This window comes from Ipomoea nil, unplaced genomic scaffold (assembly GCF_001879475.1).
Source record: "Ipomoea nil cultivar Tokyo-kokei standard unplaced genomic scaffold, Asagao_1.1 scaffold2297, whole genome shotgun sequence".
NCBI classification, from domain to species: Eukaryota; Viridiplantae; Streptophyta; class Magnoliopsida; order Solanales; family Convolvulaceae; genus Ipomoea; species Ipomoea nil.
The window spans coordinates 1,281,443-1,308,508 of NW_017618725.1; the positions used below are offsets into that span (position 1 = coordinate 1,281,443).

Consider the following 27,066-nt stretch of genomic DNA (forward strand, 5'->3'; position numbering starts at 1 on the left):
ACACACTGTGTCCTTAAACTATCATAATCAATTTGGTTTGTTTACCTGGGAGGGAAGTCGACATATTCTCCACATTCGCATCCATGAGTTCTCGCCGTGTTGCTATGCCTGAATGCCGTTTTTGGATGGTGTTTGCCGTAGATTTTATTGCTGTTGGTGGGAGGCGACATCTATTATTGTATTTAATCCTACCATAATTATTATTCTTCTTTAATTTTGGCTAATATCAACCCCTAAATTTTGCCCTAATTATCCTAATTACGAATTGTCTTAACTGCCCTTTTTATCATTAAATAGGATCCTGAAATATTTTTATTCCCTTTAATCTAATCCATCAATCTACTCAAATCTTATGGCCCCTATTTGTCCTCACGTTTGTATTTTAAGGGTGTTTGCATGTGAATGCAACCATATATATATATATATATATATATATATATATATATATATATATATATATATGCGGGTTGGCCCGTTAGGCCCGCATTTTCGCGAGCCAGTTTTTCTATGGTCCTAACCTGACCCACTGCGGGGCGGGTGCAGACTAACCCGCGGGTTTCAGCCCACTTTGATACCCCTACCTATAAGTAACAAACTTTTTATTCTTGATTAGTATTACATTTGAGCATATAAGTATGACATTTGCATGTTGACCCGACCCGACCCGACTCACAAATAAGGATCCGTGAGATAGTCTCACACAAGTGTGACCCTAAAGCAATATATCTAAACGATTGCACTCCAATCCTTACTTCTGATGATTCACTGCTCTTGCCCTAACAATGTTGTGAAACACAGATGAAATCACGGATATTTCTCAAGTCACCTCGGATACTAATAGCATGTTTAGTTGGATGGAAAATATTTTTTAAGAAAGTTCATTTCCAAAAAGTTGGGGAAAATGTTATCTTGTGTTGTTTGGTTCATGGAATTCATTTTCCTTTGGAAGTAGAATTCCTTAAATTTGAGAAAAACGAATTCTTTACTTCTTCATGGTATTTTGTTTTTCATGGAATTGGGAAGAAAATATGACTTGACATGACTAATTTATCCTCATGAATCTTTATTAATTATTATTGTTGTTGTTGTTGTTGTTGTTGTTGTGTAGTGGCATATTGGTCTTTATACTCATTGTTCATTACAATTTCAAACTCAACCAAATAATAGAATTAGTATTTCCAGTAATTTGTTTTCCACCAACCAAACAATGAAATATAACAATCTCTTCAATTCTTTTTTCATAAAATTTAAATTTCATTCCTTCTCAAATATTTTTCACAAACCAAATAGGCCATAAATATTTGTATGAGTTAATATCATTTGGGGTCCTTCGAGTATAGTGATTTTACCACGTTTAGTCCTAAACTTTTAAATTGACTACCCGTGGTCCTTCAACTTTCCAATTGTTACCATCCGTGGTCCAAGTTAACCACCAATGATGCTTCAACTTTCAAAATTTAACCAGTCGTTGTCCTCCTTGGTAAAAATTTGATAATTGAAAGACCATGAGTAATTAATTTGGACCATGAATGGTAACAATTTGAAAGCAGAAGAATCACGAGTGATCGATTTAAAAATTTAGTACTAAACATGATAAAATCATTATACTTGAAAGATTATATATAGCATTAACTCATATTTGTATACTAAAGCAATATATTCAAGTAAATAGAGTAATGGGACAGGAAACCAGGAGTAAGGGCAAATGAACAAGAGAGAGAGAGGGCAAAACCGGTAGTGGCCTTAAAATCCCTCCAAGGGCCAAATGTCTGTATGAGAAAAAGCCGTGGTCGTTCTTCAATCCTTATTCCTTAAAAAAGCAGTGCGAATTATAAGGTTGTATACATATAAAATCTAATCCTATGCGCATTCTAAATCTATCCCTACTTTATTCCATAATTATATTATCACGCGTATTTTTTTCTTTTTTGAATTTTATGTTGTGTATATATTATATATTAATGAAAATGACAGGTGTTATAACATAGTGGTATAGAAGCAATTTTGTAAATATATTGTAAGTTAATATTACATATAATTATGATACAATATAGTAACTTGGACGATTTATCATCATAATTAACAAAAAAAATTGTCGAATTGAACCACGTAAATTATATTTTCTTTGATTTCCTATTTGTTCTCGATTTTATTTATTTTTATCTCGGCTCTAGACATTTTATAATTCCCATGTTAAAGGAAGTGAAAAGCTTAGCCAACATTCGGAATCTCAAAAAGGCAGGAAGAAAATAGTATAAGAGGATAGCAACGTCAGAGGTGATATACATATGCATATCCACTTTCAGCTAATCTTGAATTGTAGTCCCCAACTTGCTTGACAACTTGCAACAATTAAAATCTAATCAAATATCTGGGTGGATCCCCACATTAATTTACCCCTAATCTACTCCAATCTCCAGAATATCTTTGCCTTTCTTTACATTATTTGGAGTTTGGAATATAATATAATAAATTATACGTGGATAATTGTTATGAAACTTAACTGATAATTAAATTAAGGAATAAGGTTCAAATTGGCCACTGAACGTAACCTGAAAATGCAATTAGGCCACTGAACGAAAAAAAAAAGTACAATTAGGCCACTGAACACTCCAAAATGTGCAATTTCACCTAATAGCAGGTTACCCTCAATTTTAGCAGGTTATCTGCTTACGTGGCAGCTGAGTTGGCATTTTTAATAATTTTTAATAAATTTTAATAATAACTTTTTATTAAAAAAAAATTTAAAAAATAAAAACGACTTTATTTTATTTTTTATTTAATTTTTTCCAATTTTTTATAAAATTTATTATTAAAATTAATTATTAAAAATTATTTAAAAATTATTAAAAATGCCAACTAAGCTACCACGTAAGCAGGTAACCTGCTAAAATTGATGGTAACCTGCTATCCGGTAAAATTGCATACGTTTGGAGAGTTCAGTGGCCTAATTGCACATTTTTTGAGTGTTCAATGGCCTAATTGCACTTTTTTTTCGTTCAGTGGCCTAATTACATTTTCAGGTTACGTTCAGTGGCCAATTTGAACCTTATTCCTTAAATTAAACCTCAGCATGCAAGTCAAGTTTAAGATATGATTGTTTATGATTATGTTGGTTTTAATATGAGGTCAAAATTAAAGATTCTTTTGGTCATGACATATTGACTCATGACCTATCAACTATGAGAAGAGATTATTGGCAATGAAAATTAAAGAATTAGTTAATAGAGATTCGTATTGTTTAGTTAAACATATTTATCGTGAGGTGAACATGTGTGCTGGTTTGGCCACACCTTAATTTATGAGGTAGATTTTGTGATAGAGTAAACGTCTTGAATTGAGTGTCATATCATTGATGTTCTTATTGAGAGACTGTGTGACGGGAATAATGCGACTCGGTGCTTGATAAGATTGAAAGTGAGCCGAGAAAAGTAAAGAGTGAACGAGCTATTCGCTTGGCTAGTGTCAGCCTAATGCGTGGAAACTTAAGAAACAACTACCAAATGCTTAATAAGGCTCAAATTAAAGTGAGCCAAGAAAAATCTAGATCAGAACGAAAGCTATTTAGAGTAATTACCATCTGCTTGTTGATGTGGGCCAGGCCTAGAACAATGGAGCTTAGTAAAAGGGCTACCTATACGAACCTAATAAGGTTTGGAAAGAAGTCATCCAAAGAAAAAGAAAAATTGCTACTTGATGCCAAGAAATGTCCAGACTTTGAATTATCTAGAATACTGAACAACCACTAGGAACATATATCAACTTATCAAGGGTAAGTAATGATATATACAATTTCACATCAACTAGTGAACTTCCATCATCACATTCAAAATGATTCCAAGATTTTAGAAACTTTTCTTGAAATTGTTAAGCCTTTACTATTTATAAAAATAGTAAAAATTATTCACCTCAAAGTTATATAACTCTTCTTATTATTCTCTTTTCCCTTGTATCAAACAAAATGGAAAGAGTGGTATAGCATTATATATCATTAGGGAATGCGTGACAAGTTGTGGTTTTCGACAATAATAATGTGGAAAAACACAGCAATTTGAGGCGTATGGGTTTCCTAGCTAGCTAGCTATTTGGTGTTGTCTGTTTGTTTAAATTAATGCAGTACAGTGGTCCCGGCGGTGCGTGGGATCCTCTGATCTGGCAAGTAAGGGAAAGTGATAACCACCTTTAATTATGTGAACATACATACATACATACATACAATAATCTACTCAATACACATATTTGAATCGAGCGAGGATGTCTGCACATGCACCAAGAAGCTTGGAAGTTGGATAGATGATATATAATATATATTCACTGAAAATGAACCCTCCTCAATTCTGCGCCACTCTTTCCGATTATTTACTCCTTAATACATACACTTCCTTAATCATGTGGTGATGGGATCGATTGTTTCATGATTAAATTTTAATTACGAGTTTATGTTGTTAGATTAATTACAAGATTATATTCGTGCAGTGCACGACAAGCAAGCGAGTTTGTAGGTAATTAAAATGTTTAATTGTGTCCACTGCACTATAAGGATAACATATTATCGATCTTATTAAACATGTTCATTTCGAGTAACAGTGGCCAATGGGATGGTCTGGTGATGCATGTCTATTATAAACAAAGTAATGTTGTTAGTAATCTTTGCTAAAACCTTCAGCTAGCATGCTTACTGTTTACTGGTGTCCCTTACCCTGCCTATTAGATTTTGTTGCATGATAACAACCTATGGATGTCGTGAAAGAGGGGTTCTACCTAAAGGTTATGAGTTCAATCTTTAATTTGTCAATGCTTTATTGTTCGAGTTAATTGCAAAATGTTTTTTTATGTGATTTACTTTTTCTATGTGATTTATAGACTATTATACACCTTCACGTGAAAAAAGTCTATGAATTGAGTTGCTCACGAATAGGGTTGTTAACGAACCGAACATAAACGAACTGAGGTTGTTCGTGTTCGTTTGTTAAGGTTTTCAGAGTGTTTGTGTTCGTGTTCGTTTGTTAAGATTTTTTAAAATCCTGTTCGTGTTCGTTTGTTAAGCGTTCGTTAGTGTTTGTTAGCGTTCATGAACATGTTTGTTAACATTAACGAACACGTTCACGAACATGTTTGTTCACGTTCGTGAATACTTAGTAACCAAACATATGAACATGTTCATGATCACAATTTGTTCGTGAACAAGAAATAATATATGTTCATAAAAAATAACCAAACAAGTAACACAACTACAAAGAGAATACAAACAAATATTAAACGAACACTAAACGAGCTTGTTCGCGAACATTATTAAACGAACACAAACGAGCTTGTTCACGATCTCTTAGCAAACGAGCTTACAACTATTCAGACTCTGTTTGTTTATAAACCGAGCTCTAAATTTTTTTTGTTAATGTTCGTTTACCTTAATAAACGAACGCTTACCGAACACGAACACAAGTAGTTTACCGAAACTCTGTTTGCTAACACCCCTACTCACGAATCAAAATTCAAAAAATCCTATTGTACATGGTACATATTGGTAAAAGTCAATCACTTATTAGTTTTATATATTTCAAAATAAAAATCCTAAATATATATTGTTTGTATAGGTCCCTTTTATATACATTATTAATTTTTTTTCTCCCATATGGGATTCCAACCCAAGTGCCATTAGACCACAAGGTCTTGGCTCATTAATTAACTTATAAATATTAAATTTACATAAACTTAAATAAAGGATAAGTTGATTTAGATGGTAAGATCTCTAGTATTTCTCTAAATGTTAGGGGTTTAAATCTTATAACATGAGTTTATACTGAGATTAATTTTATTATTTTATATGTATAATATGTTTTCGATCTATTCGAACGATTTTGTCTAACTAATTATATTTCATATTTTGTGAAATTTTTATTTGCAACGTTGTGTTTTTTTTTTCTCATTTTTAATATTAATAGTGATATGAGTGTTTTATAATATGTTTTCTATTCAAATTATTTTATCTAATTAATTATATTCACATTTTGTTTTGACTATTTTTATCTCATTTTGATGTATTTTAAATTTTCATCATAATTAACAATATTTATGACTCGACCTCTAAGTAATTTTTTTTTTCAAAATATCTCATTGGTTTTTAATCTTTTGCCCCCACTAACGAAGATTTCTGGATCTACCCATGATATCAATGTAAGATTATATAGGAGAAGTTCATTATAGTTGACAAATATTAAAATTAATGTTTGTACTTTTCTAAAAGTAATTATCTAAATACTTATTGTAGTTAGTATGGTATTAGGTAACATATATTACTTTTGGTTGAAATTACTCTAAGTTTTGTTAATTCGCTTTTGGATAGGTTTGTCATTCCCTTCATCTTCACTATTTGTCCACTTCTTTTTATTGGTAGTGTCTTATGTGCAATTAGGTTACTGATGCAAGTTTGCAAAGAGAACATATTTGAATCTAAAATAGGCCAACAATATTATTGTTATTTTTGGGTAATTGTTGTTTCGGTTTCATAATTATATTAGATTTTAATGTGCTAGCTTTGTTGTATGAGTTGCGAATATGAACAGCACTAGAAGAATGAGTATGCATTACTTGCACAAATTGAATGCTGAAAATATACCAAAAGAAGTGATAGAGAAGGGACAAAATCATGTCATCAACGTATCTCTTTCACATACATCTAGGAGAGGACTAAGCTAAAGGGAACCAATGATCCACATTAACTTCAATCTGATTCGCCCAACCAAAAAATTAAAACACTTGAAGACTGGATAAATTCCCCAACTATGACTTGAAATCTGGTTTGTATGAAGCTGCAATTGTACTAAACTTTTTGCATTTGACATAACAGAGGTGATTGAACTATAAACATTTTTGTTATTAAGCAGGAGCAACCACTTATCGTGATGGAATTGGTTGAAGAGGCAAGCAGTACACGCTAATTAAATGTCTTAGGAATAATACATCTTGGCTCATGAGACTCAACTAATTGTTGTCACTCTCTTGTCTCCTACGTTTGATTCAATACTCCACAAGGTTGATGAAGCCACAATAGATGTTGGCCAATTAGATGCAGTTAGTGACTTCAGCATCAAATTAAATAATCAATTTCAAGCTTGAATGAGTTTGACAGTGGCATCAATTCAAGTAGACTAAGTATTCTTGTTCTAAATAATGTTGACTTTGTTGCTCCGTGATAATTTGTATGTGGATTAAAACTAGGTTTATGCAGCAAAAGCTTCATGAAATCATAAAGTCATAAAAACTTTCTCTGTATTATTATTTATGTAGCTCTTTAGCTCTTATAAGATGATTTGTTCTGAATATTTTAGGTAAGGTGTGAGGTCTTTTGGATCAAGAAAGTTTAATTTGTTTTATCATATTTTTCATTTTACTGATGAGCAAGAATTAAATATGCAAACTCCAAAAGCAAGATAATTCATTGACGCTTTTATGTTCTTGATGCATTGATTTCACTACAGAAATGATAAAAATTGGTGAACCATAAGGTGATGTTCAATTGATCAAATTGACTGTAGGCAGACTTTAAACTAGTGCTTAGAGAACTTTTGTCAACTCATCCAAGGTTGGAATTCTACACTGTGCACTTGAATTTCAAGAAAGATATGGTAACTTCTTGCTCATTTGTTTTGTCTCTCAATTTGTTTGATTTTTCTCACTTTTTTGAAAGTTTTGATAGATGACACATTTACTTTTAAAAATGAAGATATTTAATTTCTAAGGCATCTTACAGTCTAATTAGTTTTGATACATTAAAGAAATACATGCATCGAATTCTTAAGTTGATTCCTTTATACTAATATTTATAAAATTGGCCCCATCATTGTTTAGCCATTGATCATCCTAGACGGATAGATCCAATGGATCAAATTAGTATACACTTATCACGAGAAATCTAGTTAATATTTGATCAGGATTATATACATATAATTGCATTCAAAGGAGAACCACCCTTAATGTGAGAACATGAAAACTAATCTTGTGTGTTCGATTTTTTTATTTGAATGACCCAGATTTAGGAGTGAAAATAGGCCGAGCCGAGCCAAGCTTTATATATATATAAATAGGCCAGGCCTGTAGGCCTGAAGGCCGAGCCTGCTATATATAAGCCTAGCCTAATTGGTTTAATAGGCTTTGAAATTGGCCTAAGCCTGGCATTTTTACTAAATAAGCTAGGCCTAACTTGGCCTTAATTAGGTTAGGACATAGGCCCCTACAAGGCGCCTAACCTATATATATATATATATATATATATATATATATATATATATATATATATATATATATATTGTTCGCAAATTATGCTGTGGAAACGTGTTCATCATGCGCATGGTGAACACAGGGATAGATCCATAATTTCTATATTGTAGATTCATAATTTTTGATAATCAATTGATAAATTTGAATGTAAAGAATTTTTACATTGGAGAAAAATAAAGACAATATAACTAATGAAATTATTTCTCTTAATTAATTTATTGATAATGAATTTTTTTTTTTTTTTGAATAAAGATATTGTAGGGACAATGTAGCGAATATAATCAATTGATGAATTTGAATGTAAAGAATTTTTATATTGGAGAAACATAAAAGCAATATAACTAATGAAATTATTTCTCTTATTTAATTTATTGATAATGAATAATTTTTTTTTGAATAAAGACATTGTAGACACATAATTCTAAATTAAAGAAATACATATTTATTATTTTTGTTGTAGCTACTGAATTAATATTTAATTTAATAAGAGTAAAATAAAGTACTAATTATGCCAACTTTAAATGGGATGGGGTTCGAATCTAAGACCTTTCTTATTGAAATCTATGAGTAAGTTAACGGTGAACTAACAGAAATTAACGGAGAAAATAATATTTAACGAAAAAGTTAACGGATAATCATATAATTAAGGATAAATTAAGATATTTCAAGGAAAAATTAAAATCTGATCAATTTGAGCCATTCATTTGATTAAAAAATTTAACCGTCATTTTTTCTACCCATTATATATAGGCGTAACTCTCTTGGATTCTTTTATATATATATATATATATATATATATATATATATATATATATATATATATATATATATATATATATATATATATATATATATATATATAGCTGTCAATACGGGCTGACAGGGCGGGGCCCGCCAAAGCCCGCCTTTTGGCGGGGCGGGCTACAAAGCCCGCCAAAAAAACGGGCTTAGGTAGGGGCAGCCCGCCCCGCCCCCCTTAAGTCCGCGGGCCCCCGCCTAGCCCGCCTATTTTTTTTCTTCTTTGTATCATGTATAGTGTATTAATGTGTCCCTAAAATCTAAACTCTAACATGAGTACATGACTATGTTAATAACTTAAATATTATCTACTTAAAACACTTATTCATAAGTAAGTTCATATATTCAAACTACTTAACTACATAAGTTAAAAACATAAAAATTCAACATAATAGAGATCTAAAAATTACAAAAGTTCATAACTACTTAACTACATAAGTTCATAACTACTTAACTACATAAGTTCATAAATTCAAACTACTTAACTACATAAGTTCATAAATCATAAGTCCATTACATCATTCCAATATTCCAACATTCACATCCTCTTCATCTTCATTTTCATCATTGTCATGAACAAGATTTACAACATTTGAATCTTCAAAGGACAAATTTGATGTTGAACTTGAACTTTCTTCAGTATCTACATGAAAATTCAACATAATAGAGAGTTAAAAATTAAATTACAATACACCAAAATATCAACTACTTAAAATATAATCAAATATTTCATTATTTTGTAAACAAATATAATAACTTACCAATAGCATAGACATGCAACCAATTTCTAGTGCAAATTTCAGGCAAAGTACAACTCCTATACTTGGTGAGCACACGAGCACCAATAGAGAATGCCGACTCCGATGCAACAGTAGTAATTGGGATAGCCAAAACATCTCGTGCCATCAATGCAAGTGCAGGGTATCTATGCATACGTTCTTTCCAATAATCCAAAATATTCAAATCCTCATAGTATGCATATCAAGTTTTGGCTCCTCCAAATAAATTTCCAATTCTGACTTTCCAACAGTCTTAACAGTTTGATTATCATACCTTTTAATTGCCTACATTAGTTAAAACTTAGAAATTAAAATTTAAAACATTAAACATGTATAGAAAATATATATAAATTGAAGTGTTAGAAACTTAGAACTTAAAATACTTACTTCAAATGCTCTTTTTCTTTGACTTTTACCTAAACTTTCACTTTGCATACTTGAAGATGTGACTTGAGAAAACTGTGGTTGGGAAAGAGGTGGAGTAATAATATCCGCATAAGCACTAAAAAACTTGTTCAACTTTGTCTTCAAAAGTGAAATCATTTCTTGAAGTTTAGTTGGATCACTTTGAACATCCCCATATAAATGCTCCAATGTTACAAGCTTTATCCTTGGATCAAAAATAGCTCCAAATGCAAGCACTAGGCTATATTCACTCCAATATTTATCAAATTTGTCAAACATCTTTTTACACATTCCACTTATCAAGACATCCTCATTATCCAAGTTTTCTTTCAACATACTTTCAATCTTCCAAACTTGCATAAAATATAGATTTGAGGTAGGATAGGAAGAACCGAAAATCAAATTTGTCACCTCATAAAATGGCTCAAGAAACTCACATATTTTCTCACCTCTTTTCCATTCCTCATTTGAAGGGCAAAATTTATACTGTCTATCATTTAATTGAAGAGAAGCAAATGCTCTTTTGTACTTAATAGCACTTTCCAACATTAAATATGTGGAGTTCCACCTAGTCACACATCCAATCTCAAACCAATACTAGTATCAATGTTACCAACTGCACTTATACATTCTTCAAACTTCTGCATCCTACCCTCAGAACTTTTCACATATTTGACAGACTCTCTAATTTTATGCAAAGATGAATTAACCACTTTCAACCCCTCGTGTACAATGAGATTTAATATATGGGCTGAACAACGAATGTGGAAAAACTCTCCATCACACAACAAACTATCATGCAAAGCTAATTGCTCCTTTAAAATGTTTTGCATACTATCATTACTAGATGCATTATCTAATGTCAAAGAGAACACCTTTCTTTCAATTCCCCAATCCTTCAAAAATTGAAATATTTTTGCAGATAATTCACAACCTGTGTGTGGTGGAGGCATCTTAGCAAAGCAAAGTATCTTGTTATTCAATTTCCAATTCACATCAACAAAGTGCCCAGTTAAGAAAATATATCCCTCACTAGTGCATGCAGTCCATACATCAGAAGTTAAACAAATTCTATTCTTGATATTTGTCAACACTTGTTTAAGCTTCTCTTTTTCTTGAAAGTAGATCTTAGTAATGTCTAACACAAGTGTGTTTCTAGAGATACAAGGCACATCGGGATTCAAATACTTCTGCCATTTTCTAATACCATCAAATTCAACAAATGAAAATGGTAAATCATGTTTGATGACTGCAGAAGCTAACAACTCCCTAGCAACATTTGGATCTACTTTCCTAGATTCAAGTTTGCCTTCATGATTAACAAACATTTGCCCAACATCATGAAACTTTAACATCCTACATGTTTCTTTGTGTCTCTTTAATGAAGAAGTTCCATGTATTTTTCCCCCAGCTTTAAATTCTTTTGAACAACCATTGCATTTTGCCCTTGGAATACCATCTTCACCAATTGGAAGCTTTGTAAAATAAGTCCACACATCAGAGGTAAGTTGTTTAGACTTACCTTTCTTTGTAGAACTATCCATTCCTGGCATTCCATCAACATTATCATCGACAATGGTATGAGTAGTTTGGTCCGCATTAGTTTGGTTCAAAGACATAGAATCCATCACGAATCACGAGCAATCTGAGTAGACGGAGCAGTACACATGAAATCAATAATTATATACACAGAACACAATATGATAGCACAAAGAAATTATATACATAATACACTAAATGTCTAAATGTCTAAATTCTAAAAAAAAAAAAAAAAAAAAAAAAAAAAAAAAAAAAAAAAACAGCTACATGTACTGCTAAATGTTAATATGCTCAATTCATTTTCCTTAGCTTAATTGAGACAAAAACACCAAAAAAAAAACATGTACGGCTAATCTGCTATATGCGAAGAACTGAAGATATATACTTTACATTTCTATCAACAACCTACAAAGTTTTTAATAAAAGAATTTGTTCAACAAAAAAATCCCTTAACCAACTATAAGAAATAATCTCCGAAGAATTCATTCTTCCAAAAGGCTGAACCCCAACCCTAAGGGCCCCCCACACCCCGGCCCGACAGAGCGGTGGGAGGTTGTAAATCATGGTGACTCAACTGAACATTAATCACAGAGGCTGGGCCCCCCACACCCCGGCCCGACAGAGCGGTGGGAGGTTGTAAATCATGGTGACTCAACTGAACATTAATCACAGAGGCTAGACCGGTGCTCACTGCGCACAAGGAGCCCCCCACACTCCGGTGCTCACTGCGCACAAGGAGCCCCCCACACTTTGAGAGGTTGCTCCCACACTTGCTCCCACACTGCCGCTGGTGAGACTCGATCCCTGGTCATTCTTCCAAAGTTTCACCTCTATGACCAGTTGAGCTACCCATGCGGGCATCTCCGAAGAATTCATTACCTGGAGGCTAGCGTCCTGGAGACCTAGACAGTGATCGCGCAGTTTCTGACCGGTGGACTCGCGGAGTCACGGTGGGTCGCCGGTGAGTCGCGGTGGGACGCCGGTGAGTCGCGATGGCGTCGCTGGAGTCTGGCCTTCTCGGCTCTCGCACAGTCGCACTCTCGATCGGTTATTCGGCTTTGGCAGAAACGAATAGAGACAGGAACGAAGTACTGGAGTAGTCTTAGTTAGGGACTTACGGGCCGTTTGGTTCACGGAATGAATTTGGAGGGAATAGGAATGCTATTCCATAGGGAATAGAATAGGCAAGGAATAGAATAAGAATTGTATTCTTTTGTTTGGTTCGCTAAAGGAATAGACATTGGGAACTGTATTCCAACGTTTGGTTGGTTAAGGAATAAGAATAGAATATATGTTTAAAAGACATAAATGCCCTTGTACAAAAACTATTATTATTATTATTATTATTATTATTATTATTATTATTATTATTATTATTATTATTATTATTATTATTACAACAACTATTATATATCATCATCACCATCATCATCGTCATATCAAGTGATTAATACTCAAAACAAAATAGTCATATAAATAACAAACTTTTGTAAAGAACATTTAACAATAGAGTAAATTACACTTTTGGTCCTGTGACTATTGTGGTGTTATTAATTTCAATCCACGACTTTAAAAACTAACAATTTAGTACCCTAACTATTCAATTTGTATCAATTTTGGTCCATTTGGTCAAATTGCCAGCAAATTTTAATTGAAAAGACAAATATACCCTCAATTTTTAAAAATAATAAATGAAAAATTCAATTATGTACTTTTACGGTGGAAGCTAGACGCAGGTTTGAGATCGTCGTTGCTGCTGCCGTTCTTCGTCGCACCATCGCAGCACCACGCCAAGACACTAGCTGCCTCCACCATCGCTGCGTATCTCTGGTCATCACTCTCTCTCTCTCTCTCTCTCTCTCTCTCGCTCGTCGACGGCAACATGGTGAACCAGCAGCAGCGCCGGCGTCTTCCCGGCGAGCTGAGCAGCGGCGGCGGACTAGTGTAATCAGCAGCAGCTCTCCTCCGGCGTGCAGCGGTGGCCAAGCTCTTGGTGTTCCACAAGTATAATTCAAGACCAACTAAAATTCAGATAAGCATTTTAGGCACACCCCATTCGTGACCCCTCAAGAATAAATTACACTGAAAACCCAATCCCCAGAAAAAAGTAAACAAACAAAATGCGTAATGAACATGAACTGGATCCAGGAATGGGGGAAGAGTGATTCTCAAGAAGTTTAAACATCGGGCAAAGAATCAGAGGAAGTGTGAGAACTGAATAGCACCGTAGACGGCGGAAAACATGTGGGGCCGGAAGGTGAATCACGTTAACGAAGGGGAAACTGGAGAAAAACAACAACACACTATCATGGCGAGGCTCGTAGAGTCGAAGAAGATTTTCGTCGAGATTGGATATGGAAATCATTTACTATCATCCATCGTGTAACACGTATACACGTAAAATATACTTGTGGAAGACCAAGAGCTTCGCCACCGCTGCAGACCGGAGGAGAGCTGCTGCTGATTACACTAGTCCGCCGCCGCTGCTCAGCTCGCCGGGAAGACGCCGGCGCTGCTGCTAGTTCACCATGTTGCCGTCGACGAGCGAGAGAGAGAGAGAGAGAGAGAGTGATGACCAGAGGTACGCAGCGATGGTGGAGGCAGCTAGTGTCTTGGCGTGGTGCTGCGATGGTGCGACGAAGAACGACAGCAGCAACGGCGATCTCAAACCTGCGTCTAGCTTCCACCGGAAAAGTACATAATTGAATTTTTCATTTATTATTTTTAAAAATTGAGGGTATATTTGTCTTTTCAATTAAAATTTGCTGACAATTTGACCAAATGGACCAAAATTGATACAGATTGAATAGTTAGGGTACTAAATTGTTAGTTTTTAAAGTCGTGGATTGAAATTAATAACACCACAATAGTCACAGGACCAAAAGTGTAATTTACTCTTTAACAATATTCAAAAGAAGCATAACATATGTTATTTTTAACAAAATACTCAAAACAATCCAATGCAAGTTACAATGTTCATAAAATGATTAATTGATAGCAAGGAATCTTCTGATCCATTGTAGTCTTCGATCAGGATCAAGACTGAGAAAGAAAGCTACTTTATTAGGATGATCAGTGAGCTTAAACGAAACAAGGTCCAAACCATCAACCTCTTTTAATGCACGTTCAAGCTTCTGAACCATATCCATATCACGATCATATTGAAGACCATAAGACATATTCTTACCAACCTCTGACATTGTATTGCTTCATCATGGCTCCTCTTTCTCTTACTTGAATTGCTTCTTTTTCTACCATCATTTTGTGGCTCAGGTTGTGTACTCGTTAAATCAATATCATCCAAACCAACAAATGCACTATCTTCTGTGTCAGCTCTTATATCATTCCGTTCTTCATCTTGTATTTCTTCAACTACGTCATCTGCTGTCTGTGCATCTTTTCCAGTTGCACGATCTTTAGAATATATTGCAGCTAACTCATTATAAAACCTAAAGCTTCTTGTTCTAAAAGGGGCAGCTTCTTTGTGACTCTATAATAAACATAAATAAATTATTTGTATGTATACATTAATAAAAATAAATGAAAGTACAAAAAAAAAAAAGGTAAATACTTACAATTAAGTATGACTCCCAAATTGCATCTTCAGCATACATCATGTGCTTTTGATCATTCCAACCGAACCCACTAGTGTTCTTACCTTGCACCATATCATGAATAATGCTCCATTCTTTTTTCAAAGTTTTAATTCTACTCTCAATATGTGGATTAGCTTTTATGGTACAATTTGGTAATTAAACTTATAACTCAACTGTAGGGATATGTTTAACTACCTTAAACCATTTCCATCTATGATCTGTAGAGGTAGCTGGAACTGGTTCAGAATCTTTGAATAAATGATTTCGGAGTTTCAAAACAGCATTCAATACTATATTAAAGTATCGACTAATAGTTTCCCCCGACCTTTGAAAATTATTTTGAATGATCCTATTTTTTACGTGATGAGCAATAATATGTAAAAATATTGCTACTTGCTCATCAACAAGCATATTTCTTGTTGGCCTTAACCCTCCTATAGTTTGTAACATTGCACACCACTTCACAAAAGCATGTCGATTCATCCTAAGTTGAGATATGCATTTTTCATTACACGAATACACAGTTCGTAACATATATTCTCGAGACCCTAAAGTATTTATAATATAAGATTTCACTCGTTTTTTATTAGAACACAAAATTGTCAAGGTTGACATCATCATGATAAACAATAAACTCACAGAAGCACACATATCCAACCATACACGCAATACAGCTACACATCTTTTCCTTCTTTCAGTACGAGTTATTAAACGCAATCGAACCATAACTGCAAATTTAATTTAAAACTACGGTAAATAAAATAAACAATAACATTGCTATGACAAAAAAATAAAACCAAATAAACAATAACATTGCTATGACAAAAAAAAAAACAAAATCAAATAAACAATAACACTTTTCAGGAAAAAAAAAAAAAAACAATAAACAATAAACTAAACTAAAAACCAAAAAAAAAAATTAAAAAAAAAAATTCCTAACTAAGTAAGTATTACAATTCCTAACTACTAAGTATTACAATTCAATTCAAGATAGAAAAAAAATTCAATCTTTTCTTTCATTTTCACCAATTTCTATGTTAAAAAAAATTAAAAAAAAAATATTAAACAAAACTGTTGCGGCTGCGGAACCCTCCGCGCCGCAGTAGTGTGTGTGTATATATATATATATATATATATATATATATATATATATATATATATATATATATATATATTACTGTTGCGGTTGTGCAGTTGGACTCACATTAAGCATTACACTGGCACACTTTAAATACACAACACACGCACATTAAACACACAAACAAAATACATTCAGAACACAAACTCACGCTCCTTAAGCACAAAAGTCACGCATCTTAAGCACAACCCTCACGCACCTTAAACACAAAACTCACGCACCATGTTGTTAGGTGTGGTCATATGGTCAATTACAGGCCATTAGATTAGATAGATCCAATGAATCACATTAATCAAGATTCTTCCAGTATTTTCGTGCACATTCTCCTACCCAGCGAACTGCAAGGGTAAACTCGTCATAAGGCACCGGAATATGGAAAATCACATTGTTGTTTGTTTTATTTGTGTAATTGGTGCATTATTAGCCTTACTCAGGTGTATTTGTAGATTCCCATTGGTGCCAAATTCAGGTGCGGCAACGCCTTCCCGTGTGGTCAGTGCGGCCGCACCAATTGTTATACAAATATACACAATCCATGTTATGAAATGCACAACAAAAAATATACACAAATTAGGTACGCATCATCGAAAACGCGCCATTAGATATGAATAAATACACCATACAGTGTTCGGTAATACACTATTGGTGTGTTTCACTGTGGTGTATTTTATTACACTATTGGTGCATGTTGTCAACACTGTTGGTGTATTCTGGAACCCGGCCGCTATAAATGGCCACTGTAATTACCATTACACTCCCACGCGCGAAAATTCTCAAATCCTCATAATTAGCCACTGTCATTAAATTAAACTGATTCAACGACACAGATACGATCACACCGCCACACCTAATGACATGACCACATATGAGCGCTTATATATATATATATATATATATATATATATATATATATATATATATATATATATATATATATATATATATATATATATATATATAGGAAGGGTTCAGATACGGGGAAGGGTTCCCGTGTGGTTGTGCGGTTGAAACTCACCTTAAGCATTAATATATATATATATATATATATATATATATATATATATATATATATACACACACACACACACACACACACACACACACACAAACTTTTTAATAATTTGTAATTTTGATTAGTTTTTTAATAATTTACAAAGAAAATTAGGTAAAGTAAAATCAAATAGGGGAAAAATTTTCCCCCCTAAATGTGAATGCATATTAATAGATTTGTAAGATCATTTTTTTTTTGTGTAAACCACGAGGTGGTCCGGGTCTTTTTTCTATCTGTTTAACTTTGTAAGATCATTATTGCAAATGAGATTAGCAATATGAATGCATTTATTGTCTTAACATTTAAATATTACATTGTATAATTATACTTACATTTTTAATAAAACTAATTTTGCTTTGTATCATAACATTACAACAATACTTATAAATTTTTGTCTGTGCATCGCACGGGGAAAATACTAGCTAGTGTACAATTGTACCATTATAGAATTAGATACAAATATTATTAATACCATAATGATCTAAATCATTTTCAATAATGCAATAGCATAATTAAAATATTGAGGGTGTGTTTGGTTCATGGGTTTTTACACTAGGAATGTAATCAAAATCATATATAGTTAGTGTTTGGTTGACAACATCAATATCGGTAATCATTTCAACTCCACCATATTACCAAACATACAAAATACTTTCACCAAAACTCATTATCATTACCAAGTATTTGATTCTCATCTCGATTCTGATTCTCATGTGTGAATTGAACACTCCCTGAATCTTGTTAAATTTTATATTATATGCTGTAGCATTATAAACCGTATTGTTACTCTTGCTCCCGTCGGGATAAATCTGACCTCTTCCCCTGTTCCCGCCTACGTATATAGGATATTTTAGGAAGCGAGCATCCTTCTTAGTAGCGGGGTCCGGGGAAAGAATAGGAAAGGTGATTTCACTATATTTCTTACTAGGGACAGGGCCCGCCACAAGAATATTTTTTTTTATTGGGGCGATAGCTCTGAAAAGACAAATTACCTATCTTTTCTTTCATCTCGGTAGAAAGACGATCGGGAGGGGCTAATTCAAAACCCTCCAGTAAAATCAGAACAGCCCCCACATTCAAACCCCCTTTTTTACCATTAGAAAGAACTTGTTTCAGTTGCATATCATAAGGGATTCGAACAACTGCTTCAAATACAGTATCGGGAAGTACCGCTTGTGGTACCTCAATATCCACGGGCTTATACCTCAATATCCACGGGCTTATTAGCTAAATGGCAATTGGCACATACAATACGGCCAGTTGCTTCCGATTCTCATTTGTGAATTGAACACTCCCTGAATCTTGTTAAATTTTACATTATATTTTTTAATACACTCTAATATATTCATAGTATATGTTCAACAATTATGTCAATTCTGATTGCGATGAGGTTCGAACCTGAGACCTTTCTTATGGAAATCAATAAGTTAAGAATAATAAATACTTAACGAAATATTCTGTTACTAAAGTTTACAGTGCATGTGTATTTAGAAAAAGTAAAATGATATAATAGATGGTAAAGTAAAAAAAAAATATTAAAAAATATTAAAATAAAAATATGAATTATTCATTTCAACAAACAATTGACCAACATTTTTTAGTTTCCATTATATGTCTAACTTTATTCTCTCATATTAGATTTAGTAGATATTTAGATAATAGATATCCATAATGCAATTATTACAAATAAATCGAGACTAATCAAGTTAGCAATTAAAAACTCTATCAAATGTTATTAATTGAACTAGTAAATAAAATAACTAATTAAAGGTATATAGTACGATGTTTGATTTTTGGTCGTGGTATAATTAAGCAAGTTAGAATTGACATTAAAACTAACAAAATAACTCACTAATTAAAATGGATACTCCATATTAGGGTGGCCCCTCCTTTTATGTATTCCACTTCACGCCCATGTGTCTTTGTTTCTCATCCATAACCTTTCCCCTTTCCTTCTCTGTTACACTCTTTTCATCATTTCCTTTTCACGTCATCAGATTCGATCTCTACTGTCTACTTATATGATCAATCCCCATTATATTTCTGCCATGTACGACTCCTTATAATTTCTTTTGTCTTCACATTTTATAAGAAGGCTGGTTATTAAGGAGCAATTTTTTTAAAAAAAATACAATGTGAATTGAATGTGCATGTATCTACGTTTATTATATTAGATACAATCATATATTATGATGGGGATATACCATTTTTTTTATTTTAAAAATAATATGTAAATAGATGTTGATAAATTTTACAATGTGCATATACTAGTATTTTCTAACATAAGAGAAGATTGTCCCAACATGCCAAGTCAAAAAGTCATATCTATTATATTGTGTAAACAAATGACTCGTGAAGTGTCATTTGATCTGTTCAATCAACTTTAGTCAGCTATGTGGATGTATGTTAAGACCAATCTGACTACCCTACCATTAAGTGCCATGTATCCTCTCGAACAACAAGATTCTTGGCTTGTGTTGAAGTTAGATGATGCCTCAGTAGAAAGGACTTTGATTTAGAAACTCTCTTAATACTCATTAACTTAGCTTGTTAATTAAGAGACGTTTGGCCTGAGTTTTCAGCAAATTACATGTACTAAGGAGAACTTCTTTAATTTCCTTTCATGCAATATGAGAATATATACATATATTATTGATAATGATTTTTATTCATACTCAATAATAATTATGTATAAATATCATGATACTACATATGATCAACACCTTAGAATTTTTTTAAAAAAAATTAAGCACATTTTGCTTTTCCTCTCTCTCGACCCATTAATACAAGTCGATCGTGTAATGATAGTTTATATTTCTAAAGCATAAGTAACGTTTTCCGTTTTATTAGTCAAGTTTTTTTAAAATTGTTTTAAATAATTTATTAACAAAAAATAGTTTATGCTAAAAAATTAATTAAAAATATAAAGTCTCTTAATAAAAATGCAAAATTTACTATTTATCTCATGATTTTTAAAACATGCCTTAAATTATTATTCAAAATCAAGTTGATTAATAATCATTAAGAAATGAAAATATTCCCTTTTTCAATTTAAATAATGAGATTTATGCATTATATAATATTTTCGCTCTTCTACAATTATTAGTCCTCATCGTCACTTATTCATCCACAAAGAAAGCCCATAAATCATGGCCGTGACAACTTAAGCCCTTATGCTGTGCAACATGGTATACACGGTTGTAAAAATGACGTCGTTTTGACTAAGAACGTACGTCCCACTTAAAAAAAATCAGATTCGATTCTCGGCAATAGCTTTTTTTGTGCATAATTTGAATTATATATCCACAATGAATAAACTAAATATCCACAATGAATGAACTACATATCCACAGTGAATAAATAACTAAAAATCCAGAATGAATGAACTAAATATCCATAATGAATGAACTAAAAATCTAAAAGAAAAAATTTCAATTTTGGTCATATGACTATATGGGCTTTGTTAATTTCAGCACATGACTTTCAAAAGTGCCAATTTATTACCTTGAGTCCTTGACTATGCAATTTTTATCAATTTTGGTCACTTCGGTTAAATTGCCGGCCAAATTTCACCGGAAAAACTTAATCCTTCATTTAGTCTATAATCTGAGGGGCAAAATCGTGTTTTGAAGTCTGGTAAAATTGTCTTTTTTTCGGCGAAATTTGGCCGGTAATTTGGTCGGAGTGACCAAAATTGACAAAAATTACATACTCAAGGTACTAAATTGACACTTTTGAAAGTCAGGTGCGTGCTAAAATTAACAAATCCCCTATAGTCATATGACCAAAATTAAGATTTTCTCAAATTCACAATGAATGAACAACATAATGCTGTTGAGGGGAATCAAAACTAAATTTTTTTAAAAAAAAATGAGACGCGCGTTTTTAGTCAAAACGGCGTCGTTTTGCATGGTGCACAGCATAACTATTGACTTAAGCCAGCATACTAAATGCAAATATTTCACCCCAACCCCAAGAGGTTATGTAAATCATGGTAACTCAAGTGAATATAGACCTTTGCTTACTGTGCACAAGGAGAGCCCCTCACTGCTGCTGGTGAGACTCGATCCCTGGTCATTCTTTCCAACTTTCACCTCTATGACCAGTTGAGTTGCCCATGCGGGCATAATACATTATTCAAATTGTACTTATATTGTCTCGAAAGCATAACTTTTGTACAAAAATATTACAAGTTCAATTCTTGTCAACATCCTTTTGGTCGAACCTATTTACACATAACAAAAATTGAGCATTGGTCAATGATAAGCATTACTTAAGACTTGCTTCTAACTGCAGCGTTGAAATTTCATTCTTTTTACGAACATTGAGGGTTTGGGTTGAGTTGGATTTCTTATGCGCAGAAGAATGTACACTTTGATGTTGAGTCTCAAAAAAAAAATAAAAATCAAAGGGGTGTGGTGGTGCAAGTGGGATAGAACATGAGGTGGTGGTGGAAGGAAGCCAAAAATAAGAGGAATAAGCGGAAGGTTCCGTGGGGCCATCCCAAATGCGGCGAGACGCAGGCAGCTTCCTACTGGATGGCCACTATATATTGAATATATTGAAAAAAAATAAAATAAATTATATTAATAAATTAATAAATAAAAATAAATTTCTCCACCAATTCATTGAACCCTACCAGTACACTGTGTGTACAGTTAGCTTTTGACTACACATAGTGTCTTTTTCTATACATAATTGATAAATGCCTCATATGCGTAAATGTATAATAAATATTTATGGGTTATTACAGTAATCCAACTAATCTAATAATTTAAACAAAAGGTTCAAAACAACAAGGCCTAGAGATAAAGGTCTCTTGAACAAATTAAAGATCAACATGCGCCTAATTAATAGTAATTACAAGTTAGACTTGACATATTACTTGATGAGATTTCCTTAAAGACGGATTAATTTGAGCTTAGTGAAATAGTTAGGAGCTAAGTTTGATGTGCTACTTGACTAATCGATCATGTTCACGTACTTGAGTAACCATACCAACACAACTTATCACCAGCTATCATAACATCAATTATGATCTCAAGCATAAATGGAACAATCGTGGCTAGTCAAGAGGGGATGTGCACTAATCACACTGCTCCAGCTAGCTTTGGGTAGACTGATCATTTTTTATATCACCAACTCCTACTTATTTCTACATATTGTACTAAGCATTTTCACCTTATACATGCTGGACCGTTTTGTTCACTCTGGATTGACGGGTTGTCCTTTATAAAAGCAACGAACACATTCTCATTTCTCATTCTCTATTCTAGTAGTGTAACTCTAAACTCCTATCACTCGATCTAATTTATGATATCAAATACAAACGAGTAAGCATTTAAACTTCATACTAACTACTTTTTTGTTGATATTTTGTATTCATACTTGAATTCTTAAAATATGATTTCATTTGTTTAAAAAACAATGCATTAATTTGCGATTTCATATTTAAGCAATTCAACATTTTCTATTTATGTTCAAGTATTTTAGATACGTAGTATCTTTTACTCAATTTAACACCTTTTGATAATAATATTTAAAATTGAGAATATTTGAAAGGGAAAAAACTTGATATGGATTATATTATTGATTTTTTTTTAAGTGATATTGGGAGATATTGATGATTGGGTAGACAGCTCACTTGATAAAAGATGTACAGATGAGGTGGAGCCCATTTAGGTCTCCCCTCAAAGGCTGGAGCATTATTATTAATGTAAGGAAAAAAAAAAAAAAACATTGGCCCCAAAGTGGGGGGAAGAGAGAGAAAATCAATGAAATAAAATGGGATCAATTTCTCACTGCCATTGACACCGACCCACCGTACTCCCAATTGGCCTTTCTCCTTCCTCCGTTAACCCAATCGTTTTGGTCGAAATTAACTTGTTAATCGCAAAGTTTAAAATTGATTTGTTAATTGCAAAGTTTTAAAATTGATTTGTGTGACTGTTCATTTGATAGCTAGGTATTATCATATTATTAAATCAAATTTTAAAAGAAAATAAAGCTTTTTAAGTTAATGGTTAGTGGTATTTGTTTGTAGGGTAAAGGTTAGTGGTAGGTATTAGTAGGATAGTGGTTAATTAGTTTTTTCATTACCTATAAATAGTCTTGTGATAACATTCTTCAATATCAAGGTGTGAGAAAAGACTTTGACCTCTATCTTACAATCTCTCTCACTTATCAATTACATTTCGTTATACTTTGATATATTAAATATAATATATCTTTCTATGCCTGATTGCATGAAGTGTTTGCTTACCCTCCTTCTATTTGTAATATGTTGGGTTCTCATATTAGTTAATGAAGTTTATGTTGTTTTTCTTTAAAAAAAAAAAAATTAATTTACTTGTGAGCTGTTTATTACTTTATTGGTCTTCTTGATTTGAATTAGTCAAAAAAAAAATTTAATTTACTTGTGAGCTGTTTATTACTTTATTGGTCTTCTTGATTTGAATTAGTCAATTATAAGTAATTTAGACTGATTTATTTTATTGTGATCCTTTACCGACTGTGATCATAATACGTGCTTCTCTCAAAGCACACATTTAATTAATGATTATATGCTTTATCATAAATTAAAATACCACTTGAAGTCTTAAGAGTTAAGACTCGAATGATGAAGATAATTTGTCATATATATATATATATATATATATATAATATGCAACTTACCATAACAAGTATATATTTGTTTTTTTAAAAAGAAAAACGTTATTATTTTCAAGATAAAGTAGTAGATATACCACATTTTGCCATCACAAGAGAAAACATCTTTTTTATCAAAAAAAAAAAAAAAAAAAAAAAAAAAAAAAAAAAATTGATTCTTAATTGTTAGAATACATTAATGTTGTCGTCCTCGCACGACTCTTAACACCACCCAAAGGCCGCCACCCCACTTACGTAATCCCATACACACAACTCAACCTTTTCTGTCTGCCCAAAGGTCCACATTACAATGCCTATTCTTCTCATCCCATTTCTCTCAAAATAATTTTAATCCAAATTAAAATTTACAAAAAAAAAAATATATATTTTTATTATTAATTGCCGTATCAGTCTAAGTTTTGTCCCAATCATTCCACCCAATACAAAGCCACTCACACTAAATAATATTTTTTATTTTTTATTTACTGATGAAACGGTACTATATTGTCAGTGCTGTTACGGATAACCACGCGCTCTTGCCAATCACAAAACATGGCCTTGTACCTTGCCACGTAAAGCTGAGACGAATCTAGGTCAGCATGTTTTTTGTAGGTCAAATGTTTGACCACTCCCTATTCCCTATTTCTCCTCCTCCTATGGGATTGGAACAAAATGTTTTTTTTTTTCTTTTTCCCCGTTGCATATTCCTTGTCCTCCGTTAGTCAAACGTGGGTCAACAATGCTATGCTGTTGCTGCGATTTGTTTCGAGTTTAACGACTGTGTAATTAACGTAGATGAAGCCCGACAACCTCAAACCTTATCTCATCAAACCTAATCTTGTCACTTTGAGCACCACTTTACAGCTTGATCCAAATCTAAATTCCTTGATTTCACCGTAATCACGTTTTAATTTGACTCATCCTCCTGCCCCGAAACAAGATCATATCATATCTATATGGATCTTGACGTTACGATCAATCAAGGTAGTAATAAATAACGAAAGTTATCTATAATAAGATTTTTAAATACATAATGACTAAATATGTAATTGTTCAAAACAGACTAATTCCACTCTAATATCATTTTGGCTCTTTTTCCATTCTCCACATCCTCAAAATAAAGATCATAATTCACAAATTATATAAATTGTGACAATGTCATATTAATATAATCAGACGGGACATTAATAAAGAACGAAGAGTTACTCTTAAAATAAAACTGAAATTATTAATTTTCAACATGGATTGAACTCATTACACGACATTTAAAAGATGAATTGGCAAACTTTCATTTTCTCCCTTTTTTTCCACTAGATATAAATAGTGGAAGAAAGGGGGAATCCTGCGCCAATGATTTTACAAAAACTCGCCGGAAAATAGTTTCCGGGAAATCGGGCCCTTCCAAAAAAAGAAAAAAAGATAAAAGAAACAGAAATATTACAATTAATTAATTAACTAATAATAGAAGATTATTTAGAAGCTAACTGAACAAGCTAAGAAGCTTGGGTTCTCCTCCGTGCTGATCTCCGGCGCCGCCGAACCGACTGTCGAAACACGTAGTCGTCACCGACTCCTCGGAGTTCATCGACGGAGTCCCCGGCCGGCGCTTCTCCGGCACCGGACTGGTATTGCCATAGCCCTTGGGATGGAAGCCTTGAAAACCTGGGTTTAAGCTGAGATCAAGATCGGCCAGCTGCAAAACGCTCGCCGGTCCGTCGGGTAAACGGCGCCGTTTCTGAACCTTGGATCGCGGGTTTTGGCCGGGATCTTGGAGCTTCAACGTGTCGGTGCACTCCGAAGCCTCACCAACCTCCGCCGCCACCGCACTTCCCGGGAACTCCGGGATCGGCTGCAACGCGCCGCCACGGAGCACGGTTTCCACCGCCGCCTGACACACGTGCCAATTCCCCGTCCACAGTAACCCCACCGCTCCGTTCACCGGATTCACAGTCCTCCCGGCAGCTTCATATAACAAAGACTGAAACAAAGCTGCAGCAAAAACATACATTTTTAAACCCCCAAACACTAAAAAAAAAAAAAAGTCCGATCCCCAAAAATTTCCAACCAAAACTTACAAGGTCTTTGGTTTTCCGGCACGGCGGAGATGAATGACATGAGGCCGGCACGGCCAAAAAACTTGGCGACAAAAACGGTGGCGTGGCCTTGAGCTTCAGCGCTTTCAATCCATTGCAAACAGGTTCTAAGAATACAGTTCTCGCTGCATCCTTTTCGAAGGACTCGACAACCATTGCAGCTCATAGTTCAGATTCTTTGGGACTGGTGCGCTGTATATGTATATGTATATATATAAATAAATGTTTATATATTCACATATATATTCGTCGTCAACCCAGCGTGAAGAAGACGAGAGAGACAAGAAGCGCAGAAGTATAAACAAAATCTTAGAAGGAATAGAAGGTGAGAAATCAGAAGAATATTAGAGAGAATTTTGGTTTGGAAAGATGGAGGGGTGTATATATAAAGAATGCTGGGAAAGGAGGAGTGAACTTCAAGCCTTTTTCTTCTTCTTTTTTCCCCTTATCTAGTTTGTACCTTGTGGTTAGTTAACTAGAGTTTAAATTAGCTTGCCAAATTATTGTGTGGATTATGGTCCAAAATGACGTTTGTTTGATGTTAAAAAAATTCTTTACTCCACCCGTGTTAGAAAAAATGATCATTTTAGGATAAGAAAATGCATTTTATGAATTAGAATAATGTATTTTATATGTGTTAGAATAATGTATACGGTCCACACAATAATGATTGGTTTAGCTTAACCCTCTTTAAATTATTGCATTTCCTTTTTTTTCTTTTTTTTTTTTTAACCTCAACCCC

General features: G+C 33.3%; 1 protein-coding gene and 1 long non-coding RNA gene across 2 annotated transcripts; both read right to left on the minus strand.

The window, feature by feature from the left end:
• Nucleotides 1-623: 623 nt before the first annotated feature.
• LOC109151870 lies at nt 624-15,569 on the minus strand. Its single transcript, XR_002049298.1, has 4 exons — nt 15,557-15,569; nt 10,549-10,554; nt 9,770-9,780; nt 624-712 (listed from the first exon to the last, which is right to left on the minus strand). It is a non-coding gene; the product is annotated as an uncharacterized LOC109151870 (long non-coding RNA).
• Nucleotides 15,570-25,433: 9,864 nt separating this feature from the next.
• On the minus strand, nt 25,434-26,726 carry LOC109151900 (LOB domain-containing protein 37-like). The gene is made up of 2 exons (XM_019299497.1): nt 26,307-26,726; nt 25,434-26,220 (listed from the first exon to the last, which is right to left on the minus strand). The coding sequence occupies exons 1-2, from the start codon at nt 26,488-26,490 to the stop codon at nt 25,712-25,714; spliced, it is 693 nt and encodes a 230-aa protein (XP_019155042.1). The 5' UTR covers nt 26,491-26,726; the 3' UTR covers nt 25,434-25,711.
• Between the last annotated feature and the right edge of the window lie 340 nt (nt 26,727-27,066).